The sequence below is a fragment of the Eutrema salsugineum genome, unplaced genomic scaffold (genome assembly GCF_000478725.1).
Source record: "Eutrema salsugineum unplaced genomic scaffold, Eutsalg1_0 scaffold_9, whole genome shotgun sequence".
Classification (NCBI taxonomy): Eukaryota; Viridiplantae; Streptophyta; class Magnoliopsida; order Brassicales; family Brassicaceae; genus Eutrema; species Eutrema salsugineum.
Genome location: NW_006256342.1, coordinates 1,725,850 through 1,748,583, shown reverse-complemented (window position 1 = coordinate 1,748,583; position 22,734 = coordinate 1,725,850). Strand labels below are relative to the sequence as shown.

The following is a 22,734-nucleotide window of genomic DNA, read 5'->3' as shown; positions in this document are numbered from 1 at the left end:
TAAGACTTATAAACATCTTAGTTTATTTTTACATATTTTATATTAGACTATGAGATAATAAGAGTAATGAAAGAATTTTACCAAAAAAAAAAAGAGTAATGAAAGAAAAAAAAATCGAGAAAATATGCAAATGAATCTAGAAATGGGTAAATAAACAAAATTTAATTGGGTCGCCCAACGTCCCTGAGTTTCCTTGACAATATTTTATCTTCTTCACTCTTCAGTGTGTTATAGCATAAAAGTCGGTGCTACGGAAAGTCCCAAATTATTTGACTTGAAAACGAAAGCCTGTCTACCTCTATTTTCGTTGATGAATTAAATAATTTAGTTCTCAAATAAGTTTGTCGTAAAAAATTAATATCCAATAATTAAAGTATTCAGTCGTGCTTCTATCACTGTCTCTAGTCAGATAGCCTAAGATTTGTATACACATCTATATATAGATATATACAATACCTACGTATAGAGAAATCATTGTACATTCACATTCCTGATCTCAATCTATCTATATCTTTAGATGGCTAAAAATCTCAGATAGAATATCACGCTTACCCAAAATAAATAACTTTTGTATGAAGTATTACTAATTTACTGGCACATGACTACGTGTGAGAAAAGTACATATTGACATGTATGTGAAAGTCACAAATAAAAAATCAGATAGTACTAGTTAGCGAGTTGTTTTTATATGAATTCTTTATGAATAAGTATATTCTATTTTCTCCTCCTATCAAAGCCAACTTAAAAGAGAATGACCCCGATATGACTGCCTTTTGACCGTTTTTTTCCTTTATGAGTTCAAGTATAAAGTCCTAAAATCTCTAACCCATATTAATCGCAGTAATTAATAGTAGTCCAGTATATAACAAATAAATATTCGAAACGATAGGAGGATTATATACCAGTATAAAAAATTGGACAGGGTGGCATCATAATTTATGGGGACAGCTGTCGTGGTTAGGCATTTATGACCACTAACATGCAATGGCACGGATGCACATTTTAGTCACATAGATATGTATATCAATACATACTTGATAGATTCTTTTACAATTTTACTTGTTCAATATACTAACTCTTAGAATGTTCTCATTATATAAGAGATTCTTCATATACGTTGTATTAAATTTAGTTTATATTATATTCTAGTGCTCGGTTGCCATTTTAAATGTGATTTTTTTGTCTGTGATCTTCGAATTTTCACATTATAAAAGTTTTTTCTGACCTGTTCACAGTGATTAATTTATTTCGTACTACCAAAATAATGTCGATTTCTCGTATGGGCGTGATCGGAACATATTTATTGGTATCTTACGACCCCATGTCAACTCTTATGTAGTCATTTGTCCCCACTTAGTTGTTTATTAGCTCAAAGGCATTAATTGCGTCGTTTTTAATTAACTTTTTTTTTTCCTCTCGTACGGGAGTATATGTTTTTATTTCGAATAAAATACTAATTTGCAGTATTTGCTAAATAATTTAATTTACCGGCAGAAAACATTATTAAATTATCTCACCGTTCTATATATATATAAATTATAGTGCAGTCAATTCCACTAAAAGACACTACAAAGTTATAAATCTATTATAAAATGAAAATATATACAACACACTCTTGTTTAAACGATGATATAAAACCTTTAAAGTGTCCCTTGACCAAAAAAAAACTTTTCAAGTGTTCTGCACATTACACACCAAATCCGCGTATACTTTACCATTATATAACAGCATATAATTTTTCTTAGTTCAAAGGATCTTAAGTCGCATGTACATTATATTTTGTTGTAGGTATTTGAACTATAATTAATTTGTTTATTGCATTATATTTTTCCGTGGGTCTGATTTATGAGGGAAATATAGCAATAGTATTGTATAATATGATTAAAGACATGCAAACGGACGGACTATAAACAATTCTAATTACACGGCAAGAAATACAATGCCATAAATATGAAAACAGAGGACATTGACAGATATATAAATGCATTTTTTTAATAAATATAATTCAGATCTTAACGAAGTAGAAAATGGGTTCACTTCATTTGCGTCTGAATTCCAGGGAAAAAAAAATGTCGGTTTCACTTACTAATTTTCTAACTCATTTTCCCGGAAAGTTACAAATGCATATTCCTTTTCCAGGTTTTCAAGTCACAGAAACATAAGAGTCGAAGCAAAAAAAAAGGCTGGAGCTTTGGCTATTTTAGGTTCCTCGAAACATGATATTGACTTTCTGAGTAAGATAATTCTAAAGTGTGAGAAAATGATGGCTCTGATGAATTGTGCTTCTTCATCTTTCTCTTCCTCTCCTACTTCATCTTCTTCTTCTTCTTCTGCATCTTCTTCTTCTTCTTCTTCTCCGAGGTAAATAATAAAAAAGAGATTGTACTAATTTATCTTTATATTCTACAGAGAAATCAATCAATCTGCGAATCAAAGCTAAATGAAAATTTCTCTGTTCGGTTTTGCTTGTAGGAACAGAGAGAGCATGGTTCTGCAGAGTGTTGTTGATGCGTCACTTCCCAGTTTCGCTTCCGACAGCAAACTTGTACTGTTTCGAAATCATCTCAATTTTATTGCCTTTTTTTTTTTTTCTTGAAAAGGCGAAAAGTATCTCAAAATGTCTTTAAAAAACAAAAAAGAACTCTCTGCTTTTTCTTCTGGGTTTATATTGTCTGATGCAATTTTCAAGAACAAGAAAGTGAAGAAATCTCATTCTCTTCTTTATATTCTCCCTTTAATGGCAGATTTTACCACTTGAGAAGACTTTAATAACCCAAAAAAATCCCAATCTCCGCCTGATCCCAAAGGTTGGTTTAAATCTTTGATTTAATATACTTTCTTGTTATGCTAAGTCTCTTGATAATCTTAATTTTTTTTTTGACAGTCTTCAGAAGAATTGAAGAAGGAAATTGCTTCAATCGAGTCAGAGATTCTTCAAATGGAAAGATATTTATTATCTCTCTACAGAAAATCATTCGAACAGCAAATTTCTTCCTTCTCTAATCTCTCTGCAACAACAACTTTACCTCGCTCAGTGACTACTTCACCATCATCACTAACACTTTCAAACCACTTTTATCAAGCTTACGAAAAACCAATTTCGTATCCTCGGAGTTTCCACACTAGTTTAAAAGCCTTATCTTCAAGGGTAATTCTAAAACCCACCCAAGTAGACTCAACTCAAAAAGTTTTTTCTTTTACAAATCAACTGAGAGAAAAAAGTTTTTATTTTTATAAATTTTCAGGAAGGGGTTAGAGAAGTTTCTGGTAATCAGAGTCTGGGAGAGCTTCTAGGATCATCTCATTTAGTTGATGATCACAACCTTGTAAACCCGAATAAACTCTCTGAAGATATCATGAGATGCATTTCCTCTGTATATTGTACACTTTCAAGAAGCTCAACAAGAAAGAATTCCGCTTATTTCTCTGCTTCTCCGCTTTCTTCAGTATCGAATTCATCAACCATTTTCTCTTCCAAATCCAATTATGATGATAAACGGAGCCTGCATTTTGCTAGTGACGATCATTTGATGAATCACAGTCTAGATCAAGGCAATCTTTTGCCTTGTGGTGCTCTTGTAATCGAGGCTCTTAAAGTACACTTGGATGATGGTAGTTTCAGTTACGCTGCTCTTATGCTGCAAAACTTCAGGTATATTTGGATTCATGATTATTTTTTTTTCTTTTTTCTGTTTCTACATTCAAAAATTGGATTGATCTTTATTTGTGTTATATGAACAACTTGCATGTGGTGCAGATCATTGGTTCAAAGTCTTGAGAAAGTTGATCCAAGTAGAATGAAACGTGAAGAAAAGCTTGCGTTTTGGATTAACATTCACAATGCTCTTGTGATGCATGTAAGCAACCAAGCTCTTAAAATTCATCTTTTGATCTGTTTCTTTATCTTTTATTGTAATGATCTTTTCATATCGAAATCTTTCTTCTTTTGTAGGCTTACTTAGCTTATGGAACTCACAACCGCGCAAGAAACACTTCGGTTTTGAAGGTTAAATACCAGTTAGACATGTGATTTGATTACGCAACATTTATTTGATGATTATTCTAGTAAGCAAATTCTCTTTATATAAACTCAGGCAGCTTATGATGTTGGAGGCTATCGCATAAACCCATTCATCATCCAAAGCTCAATTTTAGGAATCAGACCTCATTACTCATCACCATCACCTGTATGCCATTTCATTTTTCTTTTGCTTCACTTTAACTTTCACTTTCACTTTCACTTTCACTTTCACCATGTAGTAATTAAATGCGTAACTTACATTTTGCAGTTACTCCAGACGTTGTTTTCGCCTTCAAGAAAGTCGAGAACTTGCAGTGTTAGACACATTTACGCATTGGAGTATCCCGAGGCTTTAGCTCATTTCGCCATTTCTTCAGGGGCATTCACAGATCCTACGGTAACAAATTCTAGAAACCAATTCAAGATCTTAACGACGTTTACTCGTGAATTTGGAATTAACGTTATTGATTATACTTAGGTTCGGGTCTACACCGCGGATAGAATCTTCCGGGATCTAAGACAAGCGAAGAAAGAGTTTATCAGAAGTAATGTTCGTGTTCACAAAGGGACAAAGATATTGTTGCCAAAGATTTTTCAGCATTACGTTAAAGACATGTCAATGGATTTGTCTAAGCTCATGGAATCAACAGCTGAGTGTTTACCGGAGAATGCGAGGACGATTGCTGAGAAATGTCTGAAGGAGAAGAAGATTAAGAATTTTGAGTGGTTACCGGAAAATTTGAGTTTCCGGTATGTTATCGCCGGAGAATTGGTCGGAGGAAGAAATAAGACGTGATTGTTTATTCATACAAGTTTTGTTTTTGGCCTCATAATGTGATTAAATAAGTCAGTTACAATTAGTGTTCAAGTTCAAGTTTTTGTTTTTTGAGACTCATGTAGTAAAGCAAGAGTTTTTTTTTTCAGGCGAGAGAAAATTGTAAAACTGTTTATGCACTTTGCGTAATCGTCTAATACCAGATTAAACCGAAAATTAATTTACGTTTTAAACCGTGTATCCGAAATACTTCAACAGTAAACCGATAGATCGAGGGGTATTCTAAAAAATATAAAAAGTAGATAGTTGGGCCTATGGTCAGATGGGTTATGGGCCTAATAATCATTCCATTAACCTTTACAGGGTTTAATTTGGAGTGAAACAGAATTCAGTGACCTAATTTGTATTTTGACAATAATGCAAGGGTCTGGTTGAAATTTTGCTTGCTTGGTTTGTCTCTCTGGACGCCGATGATTGTTTTCCGGTGAGAGGAAAAAAGTTAGGTTTTTTTTTTTTTTATCTTTCGGTTGAGTTGAGAGATAGAGTAAAAAAAAGAAGAAGAAATTCACATAGTTAATCAATCTGTTCGTACATCTTCTCGCATCAGATTGAAATCATTCTCTCATTATTTCGAAACCTTTGATTCTTCTTCACTCTAATCAGAGGAAGACGACGGTGGAGATGGTATTGGAGCAACTGGAAAAGTCCGTAGAGGCGAATCCAGACGACCCTTCTCTACAGTTTAAACTCGTAATTGTTTTTTCAGACGATGATTTAATTCCCATCTCCAATAGGTTCTCTTGATACATGCTCATGGAAAGTAACAATTGCAAACTTTATTTGATACAGGGTTTGTATCTGTGGGAGAATGGTGGAGACTCTGAGAAAGCGGCGGAGCGGTTTGTGTTGTCGGCGAAGTTAAACCCGGATAATGCGGCGGCGTTCAAGTATCTAGGGCATTACTACTCGCGTGTGACCCTTGATCTCAATCGAGCTGCTAAGTGTTACCAGAGAGCAGTGTTGCTAAATCCTAATGACTCTGATTCCGGAGAAGCTCTGTGCGATTTATTTGACAGACAAGGGAAAGAGATGTTGGAAATTGCGGTTTGCCGTGACGCTTCTGAAAAGTCTCCCAAGGCTTTCTGGGCATTTTGCAGATTGGGTTACATTCAGGTTGTCTGATTCTTCTCCTCCCTTTTTATGCAATCTCTCTTTTGTTTGTCTTGCTTGCTCATCATATATGGCTTTGGTTTCTATCGCAGCTTCATCAGAAGAAGTGGTCTGAAGCTGTTCAGAGCCTTCAACATGCGATTAGAGGTTATCCAACCATGTCTGACTTGTGGGAAGTAATTGTCCTTTTCTCTTTATCCTCAGTTATTATCAAATTACGTTTCATTGTTTTCACTACAACAACGAATTTGACAAGAATCTTTTTTTTTGTTTTTGTCTGTCGTTGCAGGCTCTGGGCCTGGCTTACCAGCGACTTGGAATGTTTACTGCTGCTATCAAGGTAAAAAGAGGCTGTTTCTGTTTTGTACTTTCCCGGTTTCTTGAAGTGGTTTTGGGTTTATTGCTGATTCCGTTGTGACTTTAATTCTCAATGATACAAAAGGCGTATGGCCGTGCCATTGAATTAGATGAGACCAAGATTTTTGCATTAACGGAGAGTGCAAACATCTTTTTGATGCTTGGTTCATATAGAAAGGTAACATTTGTATCCGCGTCTGTTCATAATGACTTCTTTAGAGACTTTGTTCGTATGGCTCCCGCAGTCTCATATAGCATTTATATAGGGTGTGGAGCTCTTTGAGCAAGCGCTGAAGATTTCACCTCAGAATATTGCTGTGCTCTATGGTCTTGCTTCTGGATTGCTTAGTTGGTCAAAGGAATGCATAAATTTGGGCGCATTTGGATGGGCAGCTTCGTTATTGGAGGTTAATGATACTAACCTCTTCTGATTTTGTCCTGCTCTCATCCATATTGGATATACCTAACTGCGTGAACGTAATGCAAATCCACTGTAGGATGCTCGTAAAGCTGCAAAAGTTAGCAGTGAGCTGGCCAGCAACATGTCCTGTATATGGAAATTACATGGAGATATTCAGGTAATGATGCTTGCCTTGAATTTTACGTGTCAGGTTATTTGTTATCTGGGCATCTAATGTTTGTTTTGTTTCTTGAGTAGCTTACATATGCAAGATGCTTTCCGTGGTCTGGTGGAACTGAAAACTCAGAATTCACTTTAAAGACATTCAAAGATTCAATCCTTTCTTGGAGAAGCATTTGTTACTCAGCTGCATTGTCAGCCAAATCGTCTTACCAGCGAGCTCTACACTTAGCCCCTTGGCAAGCTAATGTTTATACTGACATTGCCATAACCTGTGATCTCGTTTCAAGTTTAAGCGATGACTCTGAAACTACTAGTTCTTGGTAAGATTGTACTAAGCGTTGTTTGGCATTTTCTTATTTTTAACTTTCCCTTGTAATAGTCTACAATTCTATCAGGAAGCTACCAGAAAAGATGGCTCTGGGAGCGTTATTGCTGGAATGCGACAACTCAGAGTTCTGGGTTGCTTTGGGTTGTATGTCTGATAATAGTGCTTTGAAGCTACATGCTTTGATCCGGGCATTGCATTTGGATGTATCTTTAGCCGTTGCTTGGGCTTTTATGGGCCAGGTATTGTGCCTTCACATTTTGTCTCTCTTGCATTCTTGTTTTACCTATGTTTATGATTTCAGTTACAGTTTCCCTCATTTTGATTTTAATATTGGTTGTATGAAACAGATCTTCAGGGAGTCGGATGAAATGAAATTAGCAAAGCAGGCTTTTGATTGTGCTAGAAGCATAGATCCTACACTTGCGCTACCTTGGGCCGGCTCAGCTGATACTTACGCTAGGTAGATGCTTATTATGTGCAAAAGAATCTTCATGTTTACTAGAATTTTGCCCCACATAGAGACTAATTAACACCTCAGGGAGTCAATATCAGACGAGGCTTTTGAGAGTTGTTTACGAGCTGCACAAATATCACCGGTAAGTTCTGCTTTAACTGTGGTTTACTTACTGTGATAGTGTGATGGCTTTAATTAAGGCATGAGATCTTCTGTCCAGCTTGCGGAGTTCCAGGTTGGTTTGGCATGGCTTGCTTTGCTGCAGGGAAATATTTCATCTCCGCAGGTATGAATATATTTATTCATATATCTACACAAATTATCGGAATGAGCTTTACGTAAACCCCCATCCTGAAAGTCTGAAACTTTGTGGCAGATTTATGCTTGCATTGAGCAGGCAGTGCAGCGGTCTCCTGATTACCCAGAATCCCATAACCTCCACGGGCTAGTTTGCGAGGCAAGGCGTAATTATCATACTGCCATTGCTTCTTACAGGCAAGCACTAGCTGCAATGAGTGTTTACCCTGACAATTCAGTGAAATCGCATGCTGGAAAAATATCTATCAACTTGGCCAGGTCACTGAGCAAGGTAAAATCCCCACCCTTCCTTCTGTTGTCAACATGTTTTTTATAATGGCTATTTTTGAGATGTGATTGGTTCAAATTTAATTCAATAAGTAGTAGAAATACAATTATGCAACTATCGTACTCATTTAAAGTATGTTTGCAGGCAGGACAATTCAAAGAATCTGCTATGGAATGCGCAAATTTGAAGTCAAAAGGTTTGTACTTGCTCACCCAGTTTGAAGACAGGATTTTCTTGCAACCTGTACTAAAATTTAATTTTACTAATATCTTGCTAAATTTTTCCAAAGGTTTGCTTGATGCCGGAGGTTTGCAAATGTATGCTTACTCTTTGTGGAAGATTGGTGAGAATGATTCGGCTCTCTCAGTGATCCGTGATCTGGCTGGTAGGATTTCTACCATGGAAAAAACCTCAAGAGCCTTCCCAATCAGCTTCATCTGCAGTCTTCTTTATTGCATATCTGGGTTAGATTCTGCTATCACCAGCATCCAGAAAATGCCAAAGGATTTCTTTCAGAGTTCGAAAATCAGCTTTATAGTATCTGCCATCCATTCTCTTGATCAGAGTGATAGACTTCAGTCGATTGTTGCGAGCACTCGTAGCTATATAACATCACAAGAAGAAATAGTTGCAATGCACTATTTGATAGCACTCAGTAAATTGGTGAGCCTTTTGATCTTGGTTATCATGTCGGCCCCTTTGATTTGGTAGGCTGACTAATGTCTGAATTAAAATGACGCCACTCTGGATATTGCAGCTGAAAACTGGAGCAGGTGATTTCCTTGGATTTGAGAAAGGGATTGCCCACCTCAGAAAAGCTCTTCATATGTATCCTCATAGTAATTTGTTAAGGTGGGTGTTAATCAGTACTAGAGGTTACATAAACGCTGATCAAGCGCACTAGGTTTTAATTGTGCAATGATATGTTGTTACTGCAATCATAACTCCTAATTTATAATTTGTTGTAATTAGGAACCTGCTTGGATATATCTTGTTAGCTGGTGAAGGAACAAAAGAGGCTTGCACTGCTAGTAGATGCTGTATTATAAATGTCTCCGATTGTGCAAATAAGGAAGGTCTGAAGTCCGCATTGGAGGTCCTTGGTGGAGGATCAGTTGCTTGCAATGTAATTGGTAATACAGCTCCAAGGTTCTCATTTCCGACATGCCAATGTCAGTGTCTGAATGCTCCTGTTGTTGTTGTGGAACTGCAAAGGTATTTTAGAATTTTTCTACATCATTTTAGCAATCTCAGAATCCGAATTGATCCACTCTCAAAGTTGTCCCTGGTCCTTTTTGAAATCAGTTGTTTTCTATTACGCAGATTCTTGCATCAAGAACCTTGGAACAGCGATGTAAGATACTTGCTTATTCTGAATCTCGTGCAGAAGGCCCGTGAACAGAGATTTCCTCGCCAGCTTTGTAGTGCTATTGAGCGTCTAATCTCTGCGGCACTCTCTGATGAGACCTGTTCGAAGGAAGGCGAATATCAGAAGTTCCAGCTTCTTCTTTGTGCTTCTGAGATCAGTTTGCAGAAGGGATATATAGCAGAGTCCATTGACTATGCTCGAAAAGCTTCTTCCCTTTCGCTTCCACGCAGCTACCTATTTCTAGGACATTTGCAGCTTTGCCGTGCCTATGCAGCAAAAGGGAGCACCAGTAACATGCAAGAGGAATACAGAGCTTGTTTGGAACTCAAGACTGACTCAAATATTGGTTGGATCTGCCTGAAGCTCATAGAATCTCAGTTTGATCTGGAACCTGATGCTAACCTCTTAGAAATGAGCCTAGAAGAAAGCTCGAGACAGAAGAAGGATTCATGGAAAGAGTGGATGGCTATATACAGCTTAGCTCTTGGCTTAGTTTCCGTCGGGAAAAAAGACTTTTTCTCAGCAGAGGAGTTCCTTGCACAAGCTTGTTCGTTGGGTAATTCAGAGAGCTGTCTACTTCTCTGTCGTGGTGCTGTCTGCATGGAGCTGGCTAGACAGTCTAATGACTCTCAGTTCCTCTCACAAGCTGTAAAGAGTCTTAGCAAAGTTCAAGCGAGTTCTTTTGTTCCTTTGCCTATTGTGTATTCATTATTAGCTCAAGCACATGGAAGTCTTGGCTCTAAAGAGAAATGGGAAAAGAACCTTCGTCTTGAATGGCTCTGCTGGCCACCAGGTACTGAATGACTCTGTTCTACCTTTTTATTTTTTCACCAAACTTTCCGAAAAACTAAACATGTTTTTCGATTTGTGGACAGAGATGAGGCCTGCAGAGGTTTACTTCCAGATGCATTTACTTTCAAGACAATCAGAAGATAGACCCGAAACCGTTTCAGGGATTGAAAACTCTCAAACCCCTGAGAAATGGGTGCTTAGGGCGATTCACACTAACCCTTCTTGTACGAGATATTGGAACGTCTTGGCTAAGCTTGTTGAACATCCCATTAACTAAGAACCAAAAATTGAGATCCAATTCCAGAACAGAGAAGAGCAGAGCAGTTACGTGTTCTGTTTTTTTTTTTTTTTTTTACAAATACGTATAATGCTTTGACATGTAGTTTTTGTGATAGAAAAACACAATTTGTGATAGAGATGTACGTGTTCTTTTTTTCCTTTTTAATGAAAAACTAAGCTAGCCCTGCGCATGCACAGCTTTCTTGCTTGCGTTTATTGCTTGTAAAGCCATATTTACAGCAATCAAACAAACAAAAGAAAAACGAAACAATGATAAAGCCGCAACAACATGTCAACAATGGATGGGCTGAATATTCTTAACGCATCATAAGGACAAACTCATCAAAGCTTAAAACTCCATCAGCATTAGTATCAAAAGCTTTGATCATGAGAATGCAATCATCTATCGTTCTTGCTTCACCAAGCTTCATTAGCATCATCTTCAAGCTTCTCGGAGTAATACAGTCTTCTCCTTCAGCAATATACATTCTAAAGGCTTCCATTATCTTGATCTTCTTCTCTTCCTCTGTAAATTCATCACTCCCTTTGATTAGCTGAGCAAACTCCTCGAAATCCAACATTCCATCTCCGTCCATATCAGACAGTTTAACCGCTGCTTCGGCTTCTTCATCTGACAGTTGCTCTCCCAATGTCTTCAAGATCTTCTTAACCTCCTGCGCAGAGATTCTACCGTCTCTGTTTGCATCCATGTAAGCGAAAACATCTTCTATATCTCTGTTCTTGCTCTCGCCGTTCCTGTCTGAGGACAGTTGCTCGCAGAGTTTCATGAAAGATGAAAATAACTGACGTTGAGTATACTTCATGAGGACAAAATGTTTTTTTTTACTGGGTATGCTACAAATTCTTCTTTATCTTTTGATTGAGGAATTAGATGAGAAAATTGTCTAAAGGGTTTTTATATTTATATAGGGGTGTTTCAAGTCAAGAATAGATTAAAACTTGTTAAAAAAAAAAAAAAACTGAAACGAATCAAACGTGGGAGATTCAAGATTAGTCTTTAGATCTAGAAAAAGAATATTATTAGTCTTCAGATCTAGACGAGAACGTATTATTATTAGTCTTTAGATCTAGGAAAGGAAAGATTAGTATATTAGTTACAGGTCACATTGTCATGTTTAAAACACGCTTTTTCTTCGTTTTTAAATTTAGGAATGAGGATTAAGAAAGGGTACCACCACAAATTTGACGACTCCTATTTCTTCTAAAATATGGTGTGTGCAACGTTATACAGTCTAGGCGTACTGTTTTATGGTATACAGTAAACTATACGGTGAAAAATAAAACGGTCATATATACGATCACTACTTTTAGCTACTTAACAAATACAATAACAAGATTTTGTGTGTATTGACCCAAAAAAAAAAAAAAAACTAGATTGTGTGTTTTAAAATTTTTACTTTCCCAAAAGTAAAACAACGTAGGTTTAATAAGTTTTAGAAAAGTTTATGGTTTGTTATTTGTTTTTCATACCATTTGGTTGATATATTATTTCGTTTTGAGAGTTGAAACTTTTTTTCATTTGGCTTTTGAGTTTTAACTAGATTTAGATTATTACCTCAGTGATTATTATATACATTACTTCGTATGTTTATACGTTTTGTAAACAAAAAAATATTCACCATACAATCCCCGGCTGTAAACATACCGTATCTATGCTTACACGTTATATGTTCTCCTGTATGTCTAGCATATAACATATTTTAGGACACTTTCTAATATATACATGGATCCCTGATTCAGCCTATGGTGCTTCTCATAATCTCATTGCCATTAAAATTTAAACTGCTAGTCAAGAGAATTATTAGTCGCTAGTTTAATAGATCACTATTTTTCCGTTTCATCTATAATCTTAGCTAGTATTTTTTGTTTTAAAGCAACACAATCAATCAGAAGCAATTGTTTTTACTACTGGAAATTAAAAACAAAGTTTCCACATTTAACAATGGGAAACAATTGTTTCCACATCTGAAGTTAGAAAAACGTATATATATATAAAATATGGCTTGTTGCCGTGATCCCCTTCGAGATATATCAACTTAGAGAGACTAAAGTGTGATTCAAATGCCACATATATATCTCGAGGGGCCTTTCCTTTTCTTTACCATTTCTTCAGAACCTAAGCTTTACCATTTCTCCAACTAATTGGTCTGGTGGATTCAAAATAATAAGTCCGCCTATTGGTCAGGGACAGACATTGATTGGTTAGGAATGTGAACTTAATAGATTCCACAATTGTTACCGTTATGTGAATCTCCTGACCATGCTCAGTTTTAGTCTTGGAAAGTGTGCTTCAGGGAATATCAACACAGACATGGTCAAAACCTCAACAGAATCTAGAGATTCAATTTGAAAAATAAGACAAAGTTTCACATATGGATTAATTAAAGAACATTCGTGTTTATTGCGTCACAAGCCACTAATTATATACAACAAGGAACCATTAAAAGAAAAAAAAAAAACAACAATGGCAGCGCTTAAAAACTTAACGCATCATAAGCACAAACTCATCAAAGCTTAAAACTCCATCAGCATTGAGATCAAAAGCACTAATCATAACTCTACAATCATCAGTGGTTCTTGACTCACCAAGCTTCTTTAGCATCATCTTCAAGCTTCTCGGGGTAATACACTCTTCACCTTCTGCGATATACATTTTAAACGCTTCCTTGAGCTCAATAGTCTTATCCTCCTCTGTAGATTCATCATCTCCTTTGATTAACTGAGCAAACTCCTCATAATCCAACATCCCATCTCCGTCAGTATCAGACAATCTAACCGCTGCTTCGGCTTCTTCATCAGACAACTGCTCTCCCAATGTCGTGAAACTCTTTTGAAGCTCGTCTGCAGAAATTCTACCGTCTCTATTTGCGTCCATGTAAGCAAAAACAGCCTCTAAGTCTCTGTTCTTGTCCTCACCATTTCTGTTGTTTTGTCTCTTCTCTGCGGCAGAATCTTTCCTCTCTGGTGAGAGTTTACGGCACAGTTTCTTGAAAGATGATTGAGGTTGAGTATTCTTCATGATAGAAAACAAAAGAAGTTGCTGGTTTTTTGTTTGTTTGTTTTGTTTTGTTTTGTTTTTGAATTAGAGAGATGTGTGGAAAAAAGGTTACTATGTTTGGTTTATATATAAAGGCGTGTGTCAAGTTGTGGTGAAGGAATGGGACTTACAAAAATTGAAATAAAAAATAAAAGATGAAAGTGTCTTAGACGTGGGATATTAGTGTTTAGATATTTTTATAATGGTATTATTAGGTCTAAGTTTCTGTTTAAAACACGCTTTTTGTCTCTTGTTAGTTGGATAAACGCTAAAAAGGGTATTTTGGGAAAATAATAAGTTATGAAGACCGGCCACTTGTTTTTGACACTTGCAGCAACACGAGATTTTTTTCCGGTGGGCGCTTCGAAGCTTCACTACTTTCGTCTTATCTCCTTTTTTCTTTTAAATAATAAGAAAAGATATAAAACAATTGTTTGAGTACGTGTACGATTATAATCGGTTAAAAATGTGATTTAGATTCACGTAAGCCGAGGCACTCTTACGCATATACAGAGATAGGTGGCTATGGTTAACGAGGAGTTTCGGTTAACAAGTTTTTAATTAGAGGTTAACGGTCAATAAAACGGTCGCCGACCAGCGCATTTAAGACAATATTTTGCTCAACTTTATAATAAATCGATGCATTATTAAATCTTTAATCAAAATTAAACGCAACGCAAGCAAGTAAGCAACGTCGGCAATCTAATATCTAATTTTGGCTCATTATTAATGACCCGGTCCGACAAGCATTCTAGAAACATAAAAATCATACTTACAAGCTTCGTGTTAGTTAAAAATATAGAAGAAAATCATGAGTTCAGAAGCGGGAAAAACAAGATAATATTTACATTCACAAGTTACAATTTTTAACATCTTTAACAAATGCATTAAAACGAGTGGAAGACACTGAAAACATCAAACAGATTGCTACAATTAGATGAAAGATGGGGTCTTACAAAAAAAAGCCATGACAACTAAAATGAGCATTCACTTTCTCACCCTTGCTTGCTTATAATATAAACATCATTCAACTAAAAAAACCCATCTGTAATATATATATATATTTTATATATCTATATATACTTAAAAAACTAGATTCTTATCTCAAGAGTTAGCATCACAAGATCATATCAAACACTTTGCAACTTAGAAGACCTTAGAACAGAGCTGGCTTTGTTGGTCTTGATCAGGCTATCCTGTGTCTGTTCCCTCTGCCTTCTCTTAAGCTTCTTCCTCTTCGGTATTCGATCTCCGCATCAGAGCTTGAGAAACCAGTAGGATAGCTTCTGCTTCCTTTTACAGAGCCAACTCTTGATAATAGAGCCTCTTCATCCGCGTGGATTCGGTTTCTTGGTCTGTGATCTAAGCCACACAATATGACACAATCAGCACAATGAAACAAACAACTCATGAATAATGAAATGACTTAGCAAGATGAGTTGAGATTAATATGAAAAGACTCACCTTTGTAACCATTTAATGCCTTTGGTGAATGGAAGTCTACAACTTGTGAATCAAGATCAGCTTCTGATTTAGAGGTCGTTTGACTTAGCAAATTCGCTTCTCTTCTAAGCAGCTTCTGTCCATCGTTTGGCGAGTAAGCCGATGTGAGTAAAGACTCATCCATCACATCAGTGATCTCTACGTACTGACTAGTTGTGATGATTTCATCTGCACTAAACCCAAAGGAAGCCCTGTAAGCTTCCAACTCCTCCATGTCTTGCTTGGGACTTCTCGTCTGCCTATTCTGGCTCCCGTTTCCATATCCACTTGCAGGATACACGTCTGAATCCTTGGACACGCTTAACCTTCCACCGTTTTGAGGAACCGAAGGGTCGTGATCCAGGTAAAACTTGGCAAAAGTTGCAGGACAGAAGAAGTTTGACTCCTGCAAAGGTGTCGAGACTCCGTTTGTGTCATAACCAAATGTGTTGCCAGAATCACTCCTCGAGCATTTACCATTTTGAGGCGACAATAACCCGTCTCCTGAAGTCCGAGAGATTGGTGATCTAAGAGTGCTGGCTGGACTTCCCGGATAAAGAGAGTAAGTAGACTGAAGATCATTTGGAGCATTGTAATGACCTTTACCAGAGTTCTTGAGATCCATTGAGGAAGTCAAGAAACGAGCGTAAGGCACATCAGGTGAAGAAGGAGTAGTGAGATGTGCAAGCTCTGGAGGAGGAGTGAGAGGAGCAGTCGATGGCTCGGTGGTGAATGTAGAGAAAACAGGAGGTGAGACCAATTGGGTTTCATGAGCATATGGACCAGTGGCATACATACTCGATGAAGGACCTCCCGGTGAGTTTGCAGAGAGGGATAAGTAGCAGTTTGGTGACTGAGCGGTTGAAGGAAGAGCAGAATTGGTGAAGGAAGCGGGAGAGGATGGTGGAGCCAAAAGAGATAAATTGATTCCTCCTGTAGCTTGGTTAGTTAAGACACCAGCTTGATGAGCTCCATTAGGTTGTGTAGCTGAGACATTGCCGCCTTCGGGAATCCGAGATGCAGGTACAATACGCTTTCCGCCTTTTTGAGTCTTGAAACAAGAGAACACTCCTAGACACCCTCCCCACCGTTTCCTCTGCAAATGGAGACACACACATACACTCAGTGTAAGCTTCAAGGTTAATGCGCTAAAGGAACAAAACAAATGGAGCCTTAAACATAACTTGTAAACGAGATCTGGAAAGCAAGAAGATGATTGGAATAGGTTTGATAGTGAATCAACTGTTTCTACAAAACAATGAAATGCTGCTAATGGATCTAAAGTATGTTCTCCCAGAAAAAAAAATGGTAATTTTATAAGCTTACACGCATCGAATCTAAGATCACAAACCCTATAAAGCTTGAATTTTTCTTCGTCTAAATGAATGGCTACTAATACTATCTAAGGAAAAATGTCAACTTTTTTTTTCAGTTCTCAATTATCACTTACTGTAAAAATGATTCCAGTAACGCTAAAGCCTAAAGCTGGGCTTTACAACAACAGAATGATCAAAGGGGAGACTCAAGATAAACCCTAGAAGAACATTTGCTTCATCAAGTTAAAAGCTAGACTAGTGTGAAAACAGAGTTGAATAGTCAGATCTACGAAGCACAAACAAAAAAAAAACACGAACTTCACAGAAACAAAAAGCTTGAAAATCCGAACAATTTAGACCTGAGAGTGAGAGAAGTAAAACCCCCCCACGAACTCGAATTTCAAACGAAATGGAGAAAAAGGTAACCTGTTGCTGCTGTGGAAATCTGTGCTGCTCTGAGCCCATTAGGAGTCTGTTCGTCAGAAAATCACTGCGTTATTCTGAGTAAGGTTTCAGGTCAAAGACGTAATCATAAGGGTTTTCTCCGTTTTGTTCACAATTTCTTCCAGCTTACTGATATGATCCAGAACTTCTCAGGGGGAAAAAGTTAAAGGAAAAAGAAAAAGAAAAAAAGGTGAAAAAGATTAAAGATTTGGGAAAGACAAAGTTAATACTCCCATTTTTTTTCCACTTGAATAGGAGGGATTAAGGAAGAAATTATGAAGGAGGAGAGGATTGAAAAAAAAAAGGGGAAATTTTAGAAGGGAAGAGTAAAAATGGAAATCTGCACTGATGCAATCGGCATGAAAAGATGATCCTTACGAAGGAAAAGCATTTCTATTTTAATCAGAATGTGACTGACCAGAGAGAAAGAGAAAGATAAAACAAAACAAAAAACACACACAAAAAGCTTTAGAAAAAAAAAAGAGAAAAGAGGAAAGAGAAAAAAAAGGGAAAAAGGAAAAATCTCTGGTAATATGTTAAATCTCTTCGATTCACACTCTCTCGCCTGTTCTTTAGGCTTTGAAAAAAATAGCAAAAAAAGGAAAAGTTTATGAGTTTTACAAATTTAACTGTGCTGATATTGGAAATGTTAAGGTTTTATCAATGATCTTAGACCGGTATTAGACATCTAAAACCCTTTTTAAAACAAAAGTTGATTCCCTGAGCACGTGAAGGTGGTTTACTAATAAGGGTTAAGGAACATGTAAAAGTCAAAATTTTATTTTCTTTTAGTTTGGTCCAAAAACACGTCCAAAATCAGTGTAACTGCTAAGTCAAGCGACTATTGAAGTTAATAAATGCAATACTTATCAGGACCAACTGATCAGGACAACAAGATTAATGTGATTTATCTTGGCTTTGTTGAAAGATTTTGGCCAAAAAAGAAAATAAGAAATTGGCAATTTGGAACATTTTTATGTATATAAATTGTTCAAAATAATTCTGTTGTTTTACCTCATATATTTCTTTCGTATGCAACTTGCAAACTTCTTCTTTTGCATTATTGGTCATATTTCGGCAATTGAGGGGATTAAAATAATTTTTAAAAAGTGATTCTTTTCCCTAAATTTTTGTTTTGATCTTTATGAATTGTCTTTAGGTTTTGAGGGTTCCAATAAAGACATTAAAGCAGAGAAAAAGAGGGCCTAGTAATAGCATGGTACCTAGTTGTAGGATTTGGATCTTTTTTGGGGTCTGGATTCATATTAGTGGGACCTTATAGTTTCTCATTCTTTCCTCTTCTTCCTCTTCAAAACCCCGTAATTTTTTTTTTTACTATAATCCAGTAAATTGCTCTCTTTCTAGTTTCTAAAACTGTCCATATAACAATTTTTGTTTTTACTGCTCTAGTGAATAACTTATCCTTTATTTTAATCATTACTTATAGCTTTAAACCACATCACATGTACTTTCTTTTGTATTTTTAAACACACCTCACATGTCCTGAGTGGCTGAGTTACGCTCGTTTCTACGAAAATGAAACATTTGGCAATTGGACGTTGTTGTTAGAATTTTTGATGCCATTAAATCATATATATATGATACAAAAGATCTGTTGTGATATATCATGTATATATAATGACTGCAATCACATGGTTCAGTTGACATTTCTGTATTACTACACTATGATGTAAGGGATGCGGCATTCGCAAACTCAAAATGGGCCTTGTTCTTAAGCAACGAGGGATTTATCTGCTTTACTCCATAGGCCCAAAATGCTGTATAACTGTTGGAAAAGAATACAAGTTGTATAATATTGCACACGAAAAAAATGGAAGAATGAGAGATAGTTTTTTGTTTTTTGTTTTTAAGAACATCAGTTTTCGACGTGTAAATCGGATTTGTGTGAGCACAATTTTATACTTTAGTCTCACCGAGCTCAACGTCTTTCAAATCCATATGCTCTATTCCTTCCTTGAGTAGCTTAATCTCATCTTCGGTCATACTATTTTTCCCGTGAGGCGTTGACTTTGAGTTTCTCTGTTTCTCTAGATCAACCGCCCAGCTATATATCACCATTCCGACAACAGCTAAGACCATCCCGGCGATGTTCTTGAATGTCATCTCCGAATCAAAGAGAAGCCATCCTAGCGTAAGCACGCAGACTGTTTTCATGTGGCCTAGAACTTGGAACGATGTTGCAGAGAATCTTCCTATGCAGAGATATTGGCTTATGTTGCAGAAAACGGCCAATGCGCACGAGAGAAGAATGCAGAACTGCAAAGTGAAAGAGAGAAACGAGTATTTAGGATATTGTCTTAGGTCGAATCTTTTGAATCTTAGAGAAGATGAGAATTACTTACGATGGCACCGTAAGTCATCTTGTAAGTAGTGATGAATCTGCCACTCAAGAAATAGTCAACAAAGGGGCCAAAGATGAGGAGTGAAATTGCTTGGATTGGTGCTGTTTTGCTCAGCAATTCAAAAGATCCCACCGAGTATTTCTTCTGCAAAGAGCCTATTGACTGTAACATTAAACAAAAGGAAGAACAATCAGACAAACAAATTGACACACAATAAGTATCTAAGAACTTGCCGGAGAAAAATAAGAATGCCCTTTTCAGGATTCTAGCAAGCATCACAGAATTGAGTCTCTCAAAAGATGCATGGTCGATAACAAACATAGCTTTAGATTTTCAGATCTATTGCAGGAGAATATGTCTACTATACTGAGAGGCCTAACATATAGAATTATAGAATAGACATAAACCGAGATCAAAGAAGGCAAAAGGTTTCCTCCGGATACCACTGATCTGAGGAAATTTGAGCCAACAAGATCGAAGAAAAGTCAGATCTAACAAAAAAAACATGGTGGTGGCATTAATACTCACAATCTGCTGCAGAGAAGTGGAGAAGACGGCAGTGCATGCACAAATGAAACCTTTGGCATTAACCTTGACATCAGTCACCGTACAAATTCCAACACCAACAACCACAACCATAACAGAAGCCTTCACTTCTTTAGAGTAATGCTTGCTATGAAGAATCCATTCCAACACGCATACCACAGGAATCATACTCAGTTTCGAGATCTAGATGGAAAATCAATTGAATGAGAATCAAGACAACGATCTTTTAATCGAATACATGAAAAAGCAACAAATCCAAGAGAAATCTTACCTGATAGAAGCCAACAGAGTTGAGCATAAGACTGAAGTTCATGGCAGCAATGGAGACGTTAGCGACAATTGAGAACCATAGAAGCTCCCAGAGAGGAATATGCTTTGATGCCGATAGTCCCGTGGCGTTTGAAACCATACCAACAAGCGCAGTGAGCGCGAAGTGGAATCCCGTCAGAGTTGTCGCTGCGGAAGATAAACAATAGTAATCGTCAGGTTCATGAAAGCTTTCGCAGTAAAGAGATCCAACAAGTTAACGAGAGGGAGATAAGATCAGGGATTGCGTACCAAAGCTAAACCCGAAGCCAGAGGAAGACATGAGCTGTTTATTAGCCATGATGATTCCGACGGAGCTGATTACGTTCATAGCCCATGCGCCGACGTCGGAGACAGGCGACTGTTTCTTCTCGCTCTCCGTTTTCTCCATTTTCCGACTAAATTGGATTCGACGTTAACACAATTGAAATTGCGAGATTGGACACCGACACTATCAGATCTCGATTGGATGCAAGCGAAGACGAGATCTGAATCTCGATTCGCCTGCAGATTGGAGAATCAAACAGGGAGGAAGAAGAAAGAAGAAGATGAGATCTGGAGAAAAGTCGATTCACGCCGTTCGGCTTCTTCGTGGAAGCGGCGAAGAAAGCCAAAAAGCGCAAACACACAAATAAACAAACACGTCTCTCTCTCTCTCGAAGTTTCCTACTTATTGTGCACTGCTTCACTCGTCGTCGCTGGCTATATCACAAGCAAGCTTCCACCATTGATGCTTTTTCCTCTCACTTTGGATTGAAATTTATTTTATTCGCTCACTCAGATTTCGAAAATCATATTATATTAAGGAATGGTCATTTAATTTATAATTATTCATTGACATGTGTCGTTTACCATACGTGACCTTCTTCTTTCTTTTTTTGGTCAATCGTTGTTATTTCAAAATGAGTTCTATATAGGGATAGTTTTGTATTTCCAAATCCAGCAACTTGTAATGTCATGCTTTTAATTGATTAATCAATCAAACGTTTAGTACTTAAATTACGCCACACGGAACTGATGACAAAAGCAGACGTTTAACGGTAATTAAATAGGAGTAAGACTACTATTTATGTCAAAGTATATTTAATTTAATTGAAAAATATAAAGATGGGCAACGATTAATATTCGATTAAGACTTTTTTTTGTGGAGATATAAATTAGAATATTAAAAGCAAAATCCTGATTACAACAAAGAAAATTAAGGGAGTAGTTTTCACGATTTAATTGTCGAAAACAAAAGATCATACATAATAAATATTTTCCACCATTAGTCACAGTCACGACTCACACTCAAAGCCAAAGATTTCGAGCTAAATTATTGAGTTGTCTCTTGTTACAGCTATTCCTCCTTGCGATTGCAGTATCATATATATATATATATATATATATATATATATAATCTCACAACAAATAATCTGTTTTGCATGTATTATAAATAGTTTAGGAAAAAAAGATGGGTCTCTGCAATTTTCAAATAAGCAGATTTAAATAGACAGCTAATACATTGTGATTAGTCCTTTTTAAGTGAACAAAACCTGCAAATCTTAGCCTGTGCCTCAACGCAAATAGTAATGTGAACACATGATCTCCAATATTAACACATTATCACAAAAGGAACTTTTTTCATGTGGCTTTCATGTTTCAACATCAATCATTTTCTTATAACAAGCCTAAATTCACATTTGATCCCCTCAAAGCCAAAGAATAACAAACAAAAAAAAAAAACAAAGAATAAAAGCATTGTTTTAACAGAATGGTACACATTTGCAACAGTACAAAATAAGCAAGAAACAGCTAAAGAAAATTCCTCCGGTCTCACAAGGATCAGTATTTGCTTATCGAAGAGTGTTACTCTGCACCAATTGGCAGTGCATGCCTATAGTTGAAGTGTTGATGTTTGTCCATGTAAACGGTAAACCATACACATTATACTAAATAATGATGAAAAACAATATCAATTCTCATTCTTGAATTTTTTTTGGACAAAGTTGTTCTTGAATTTCTTAGCCATGAACTTATCTGAGGAAAGTTTTTTCTACCTCATGTACTGTAAAGAGGTAGAAATTGAATATTTTGATGAGACCTAAATAATTTATAATTATAAGACATGTATCAATTCATTTATATTCGATTGGTTTTGAGTCTGAAAGTTAATAAAACTTAGAATACACTCATCAAACAAAAAAATAAACATAAAAACCTAAGCATCCTACAAATAAACTTGGTACTAATGATTGTATGTAGCATCATCCGCTACGTTACTATAGACAGGCTTATCGCACAAACAAGCTGGGAATTAAAAAGGTTTCCAAATCTGATCCCATCAGTGGAACTCTTTCTCTCCCAAACTGTTTAAATCTGAACTTTGTTCCTAAACAATTCAGCAAAAATGGACTACACAGACTTAACGGAATAGTTGGTTTGTTAATTGTGTGATGTGATATCTTTTGTGTCTTTATGTATCAATCTCAATGCCCATTCTGTATGATGCTATCGTTCCTTCCC

At 36.6% G+C, this 22,734-nt stretch overlaps 6 protein-coding genes across 7 annotated transcripts; 2 read left to right on the top strand and 4 right to left on the bottom strand.

Annotated features, from left to right (window-relative positions):
* The first annotated feature begins 2,071 nt into the window (after nucleotides 1-2,071).
* On the top strand, nucleotides 2,072-5,000 carry LOC18007989. 2 transcript variants are annotated; one of them, XM_006390108.2, is made up of 10 exons: nucleotides 2,072-2,361; nucleotides 2,473-2,545; nucleotides 2,745-2,807; nucleotides 2,885-3,148; nucleotides 3,246-3,652; nucleotides 3,758-3,857; nucleotides 3,953-4,006; nucleotides 4,095-4,187; nucleotides 4,290-4,418; nucleotides 4,500-5,000. In XM_006390108.2, exons 1-10 carry the CDS (start codon nucleotides 2,261-2,263, stop codon nucleotides 4,815-4,817), a joined length of 1,602 nt encoding a protein of 533 aa, XP_006390170.1. In that variant the 5' UTR covers nucleotides 2,072-2,260; the 3' UTR covers nucleotides 4,818-5,000. The 2 variants fall into 2 exon arrangements, with proteins under 2 accessions (XP_006390170.1, XP_024008379.1); XM_024152611.1 differs by lacking the exon at nucleotides 2,072-2,361 and having other exon boundaries at nucleotides 2,501-2,550.
* Nucleotides 5,001-5,335: 335 nt separating this feature from the next.
* LOC18008518 (tetratricopeptide repeat protein SKI3) lies at nucleotides 5,336-10,789 on the top strand. Its single transcript, XM_006390107.2, has 19 exons — nucleotides 5,336-5,546; nucleotides 5,646-5,969; nucleotides 6,059-6,142; nucleotides 6,256-6,306; nucleotides 6,409-6,501; nucleotides 6,590-6,730; nucleotides 6,821-6,901; nucleotides 6,982-7,226; nucleotides 7,302-7,473; nucleotides 7,582-7,694; nucleotides 7,773-7,830; nucleotides 7,909-7,974; nucleotides 8,065-8,277; nucleotides 8,419-8,470; nucleotides 8,564-8,937; nucleotides 9,032-9,126; nucleotides 9,247-9,489; nucleotides 9,598-10,436; nucleotides 10,519-10,789. The coding sequence occupies exons 1-19, from the start codon at nucleotides 5,478-5,480 to the stop codon at nucleotides 10,710-10,712; spliced, it is 3,507 nt and encodes a 1,168-aa protein (XP_006390169.1). The 5' UTR covers nucleotides 5,336-5,477; the 3' UTR covers nucleotides 10,713-10,789.
* A 242-nt stretch (nucleotides 10,790-11,031) lies between these two features.
* On the bottom strand, nucleotides 11,032-11,538 carry LOC18008755 (calcium-binding protein CML39). The gene has a single exon (XM_006390106.1). It carries the CDS (start codon nucleotides 11,536-11,538, stop codon nucleotides 11,032-11,034), a length of 507 nt encoding a protein of 168 aa, XP_006390168.1.
* A 1,555-nt stretch (nucleotides 11,539-13,093) lies between these two features.
* On the bottom strand, nucleotides 13,094-13,825 carry LOC18008924 (calcium-binding protein CML38). The gene has a single exon (XM_006390105.2). It carries the CDS (start codon nucleotides 13,752-13,754, stop codon nucleotides 13,218-13,220), a length of 537 nt encoding a protein of 178 aa, XP_006390167.1. The 5' UTR covers nucleotides 13,755-13,825; the 3' UTR covers nucleotides 13,094-13,217.
* A 776-nt stretch (nucleotides 13,826-14,601) lies between these two features.
* LOC18008285 (uncharacterized protein At1g76660) lies at nucleotides 14,602-17,436 on the bottom strand. The gene is made up of 3 exons (XM_006390104.2): nucleotides 16,997-17,436; nucleotides 15,237-16,350; nucleotides 14,602-15,134 (listed from the first exon to the last, which is right to left on the bottom strand). The coding sequence occupies exons 1-3, from the start codon at nucleotides 17,033-17,035 to the stop codon at nucleotides 14,959-14,961; spliced, it is 1,329 nt and encodes a 442-aa protein (XP_006390166.1). The 5' UTR covers nucleotides 17,036-17,436; the 3' UTR covers nucleotides 14,602-14,958.
* Nucleotides 17,437-18,783: 1,347 nt separating this feature from the next.
* LOC18008936 (UDP-rhamnose/UDP-galactose transporter 1) lies at nucleotides 18,784-20,995 on the bottom strand. The gene is made up of 5 exons (XM_006390103.2): nucleotides 20,482-20,995; nucleotides 20,195-20,379; nucleotides 19,906-20,106; nucleotides 19,378-19,539; nucleotides 18,784-19,291 (listed from the first exon to the last, which is right to left on the bottom strand). The coding sequence occupies exons 1-5, from the start codon at nucleotides 20,618-20,620 to the stop codon at nucleotides 18,932-18,934; spliced, it is 1,047 nt and encodes a 348-aa protein (XP_006390165.1). The 5' UTR covers nucleotides 20,621-20,995; the 3' UTR covers nucleotides 18,784-18,931.
* Nucleotides 20,996-22,734: the final 1,739 nt, after the last annotated feature.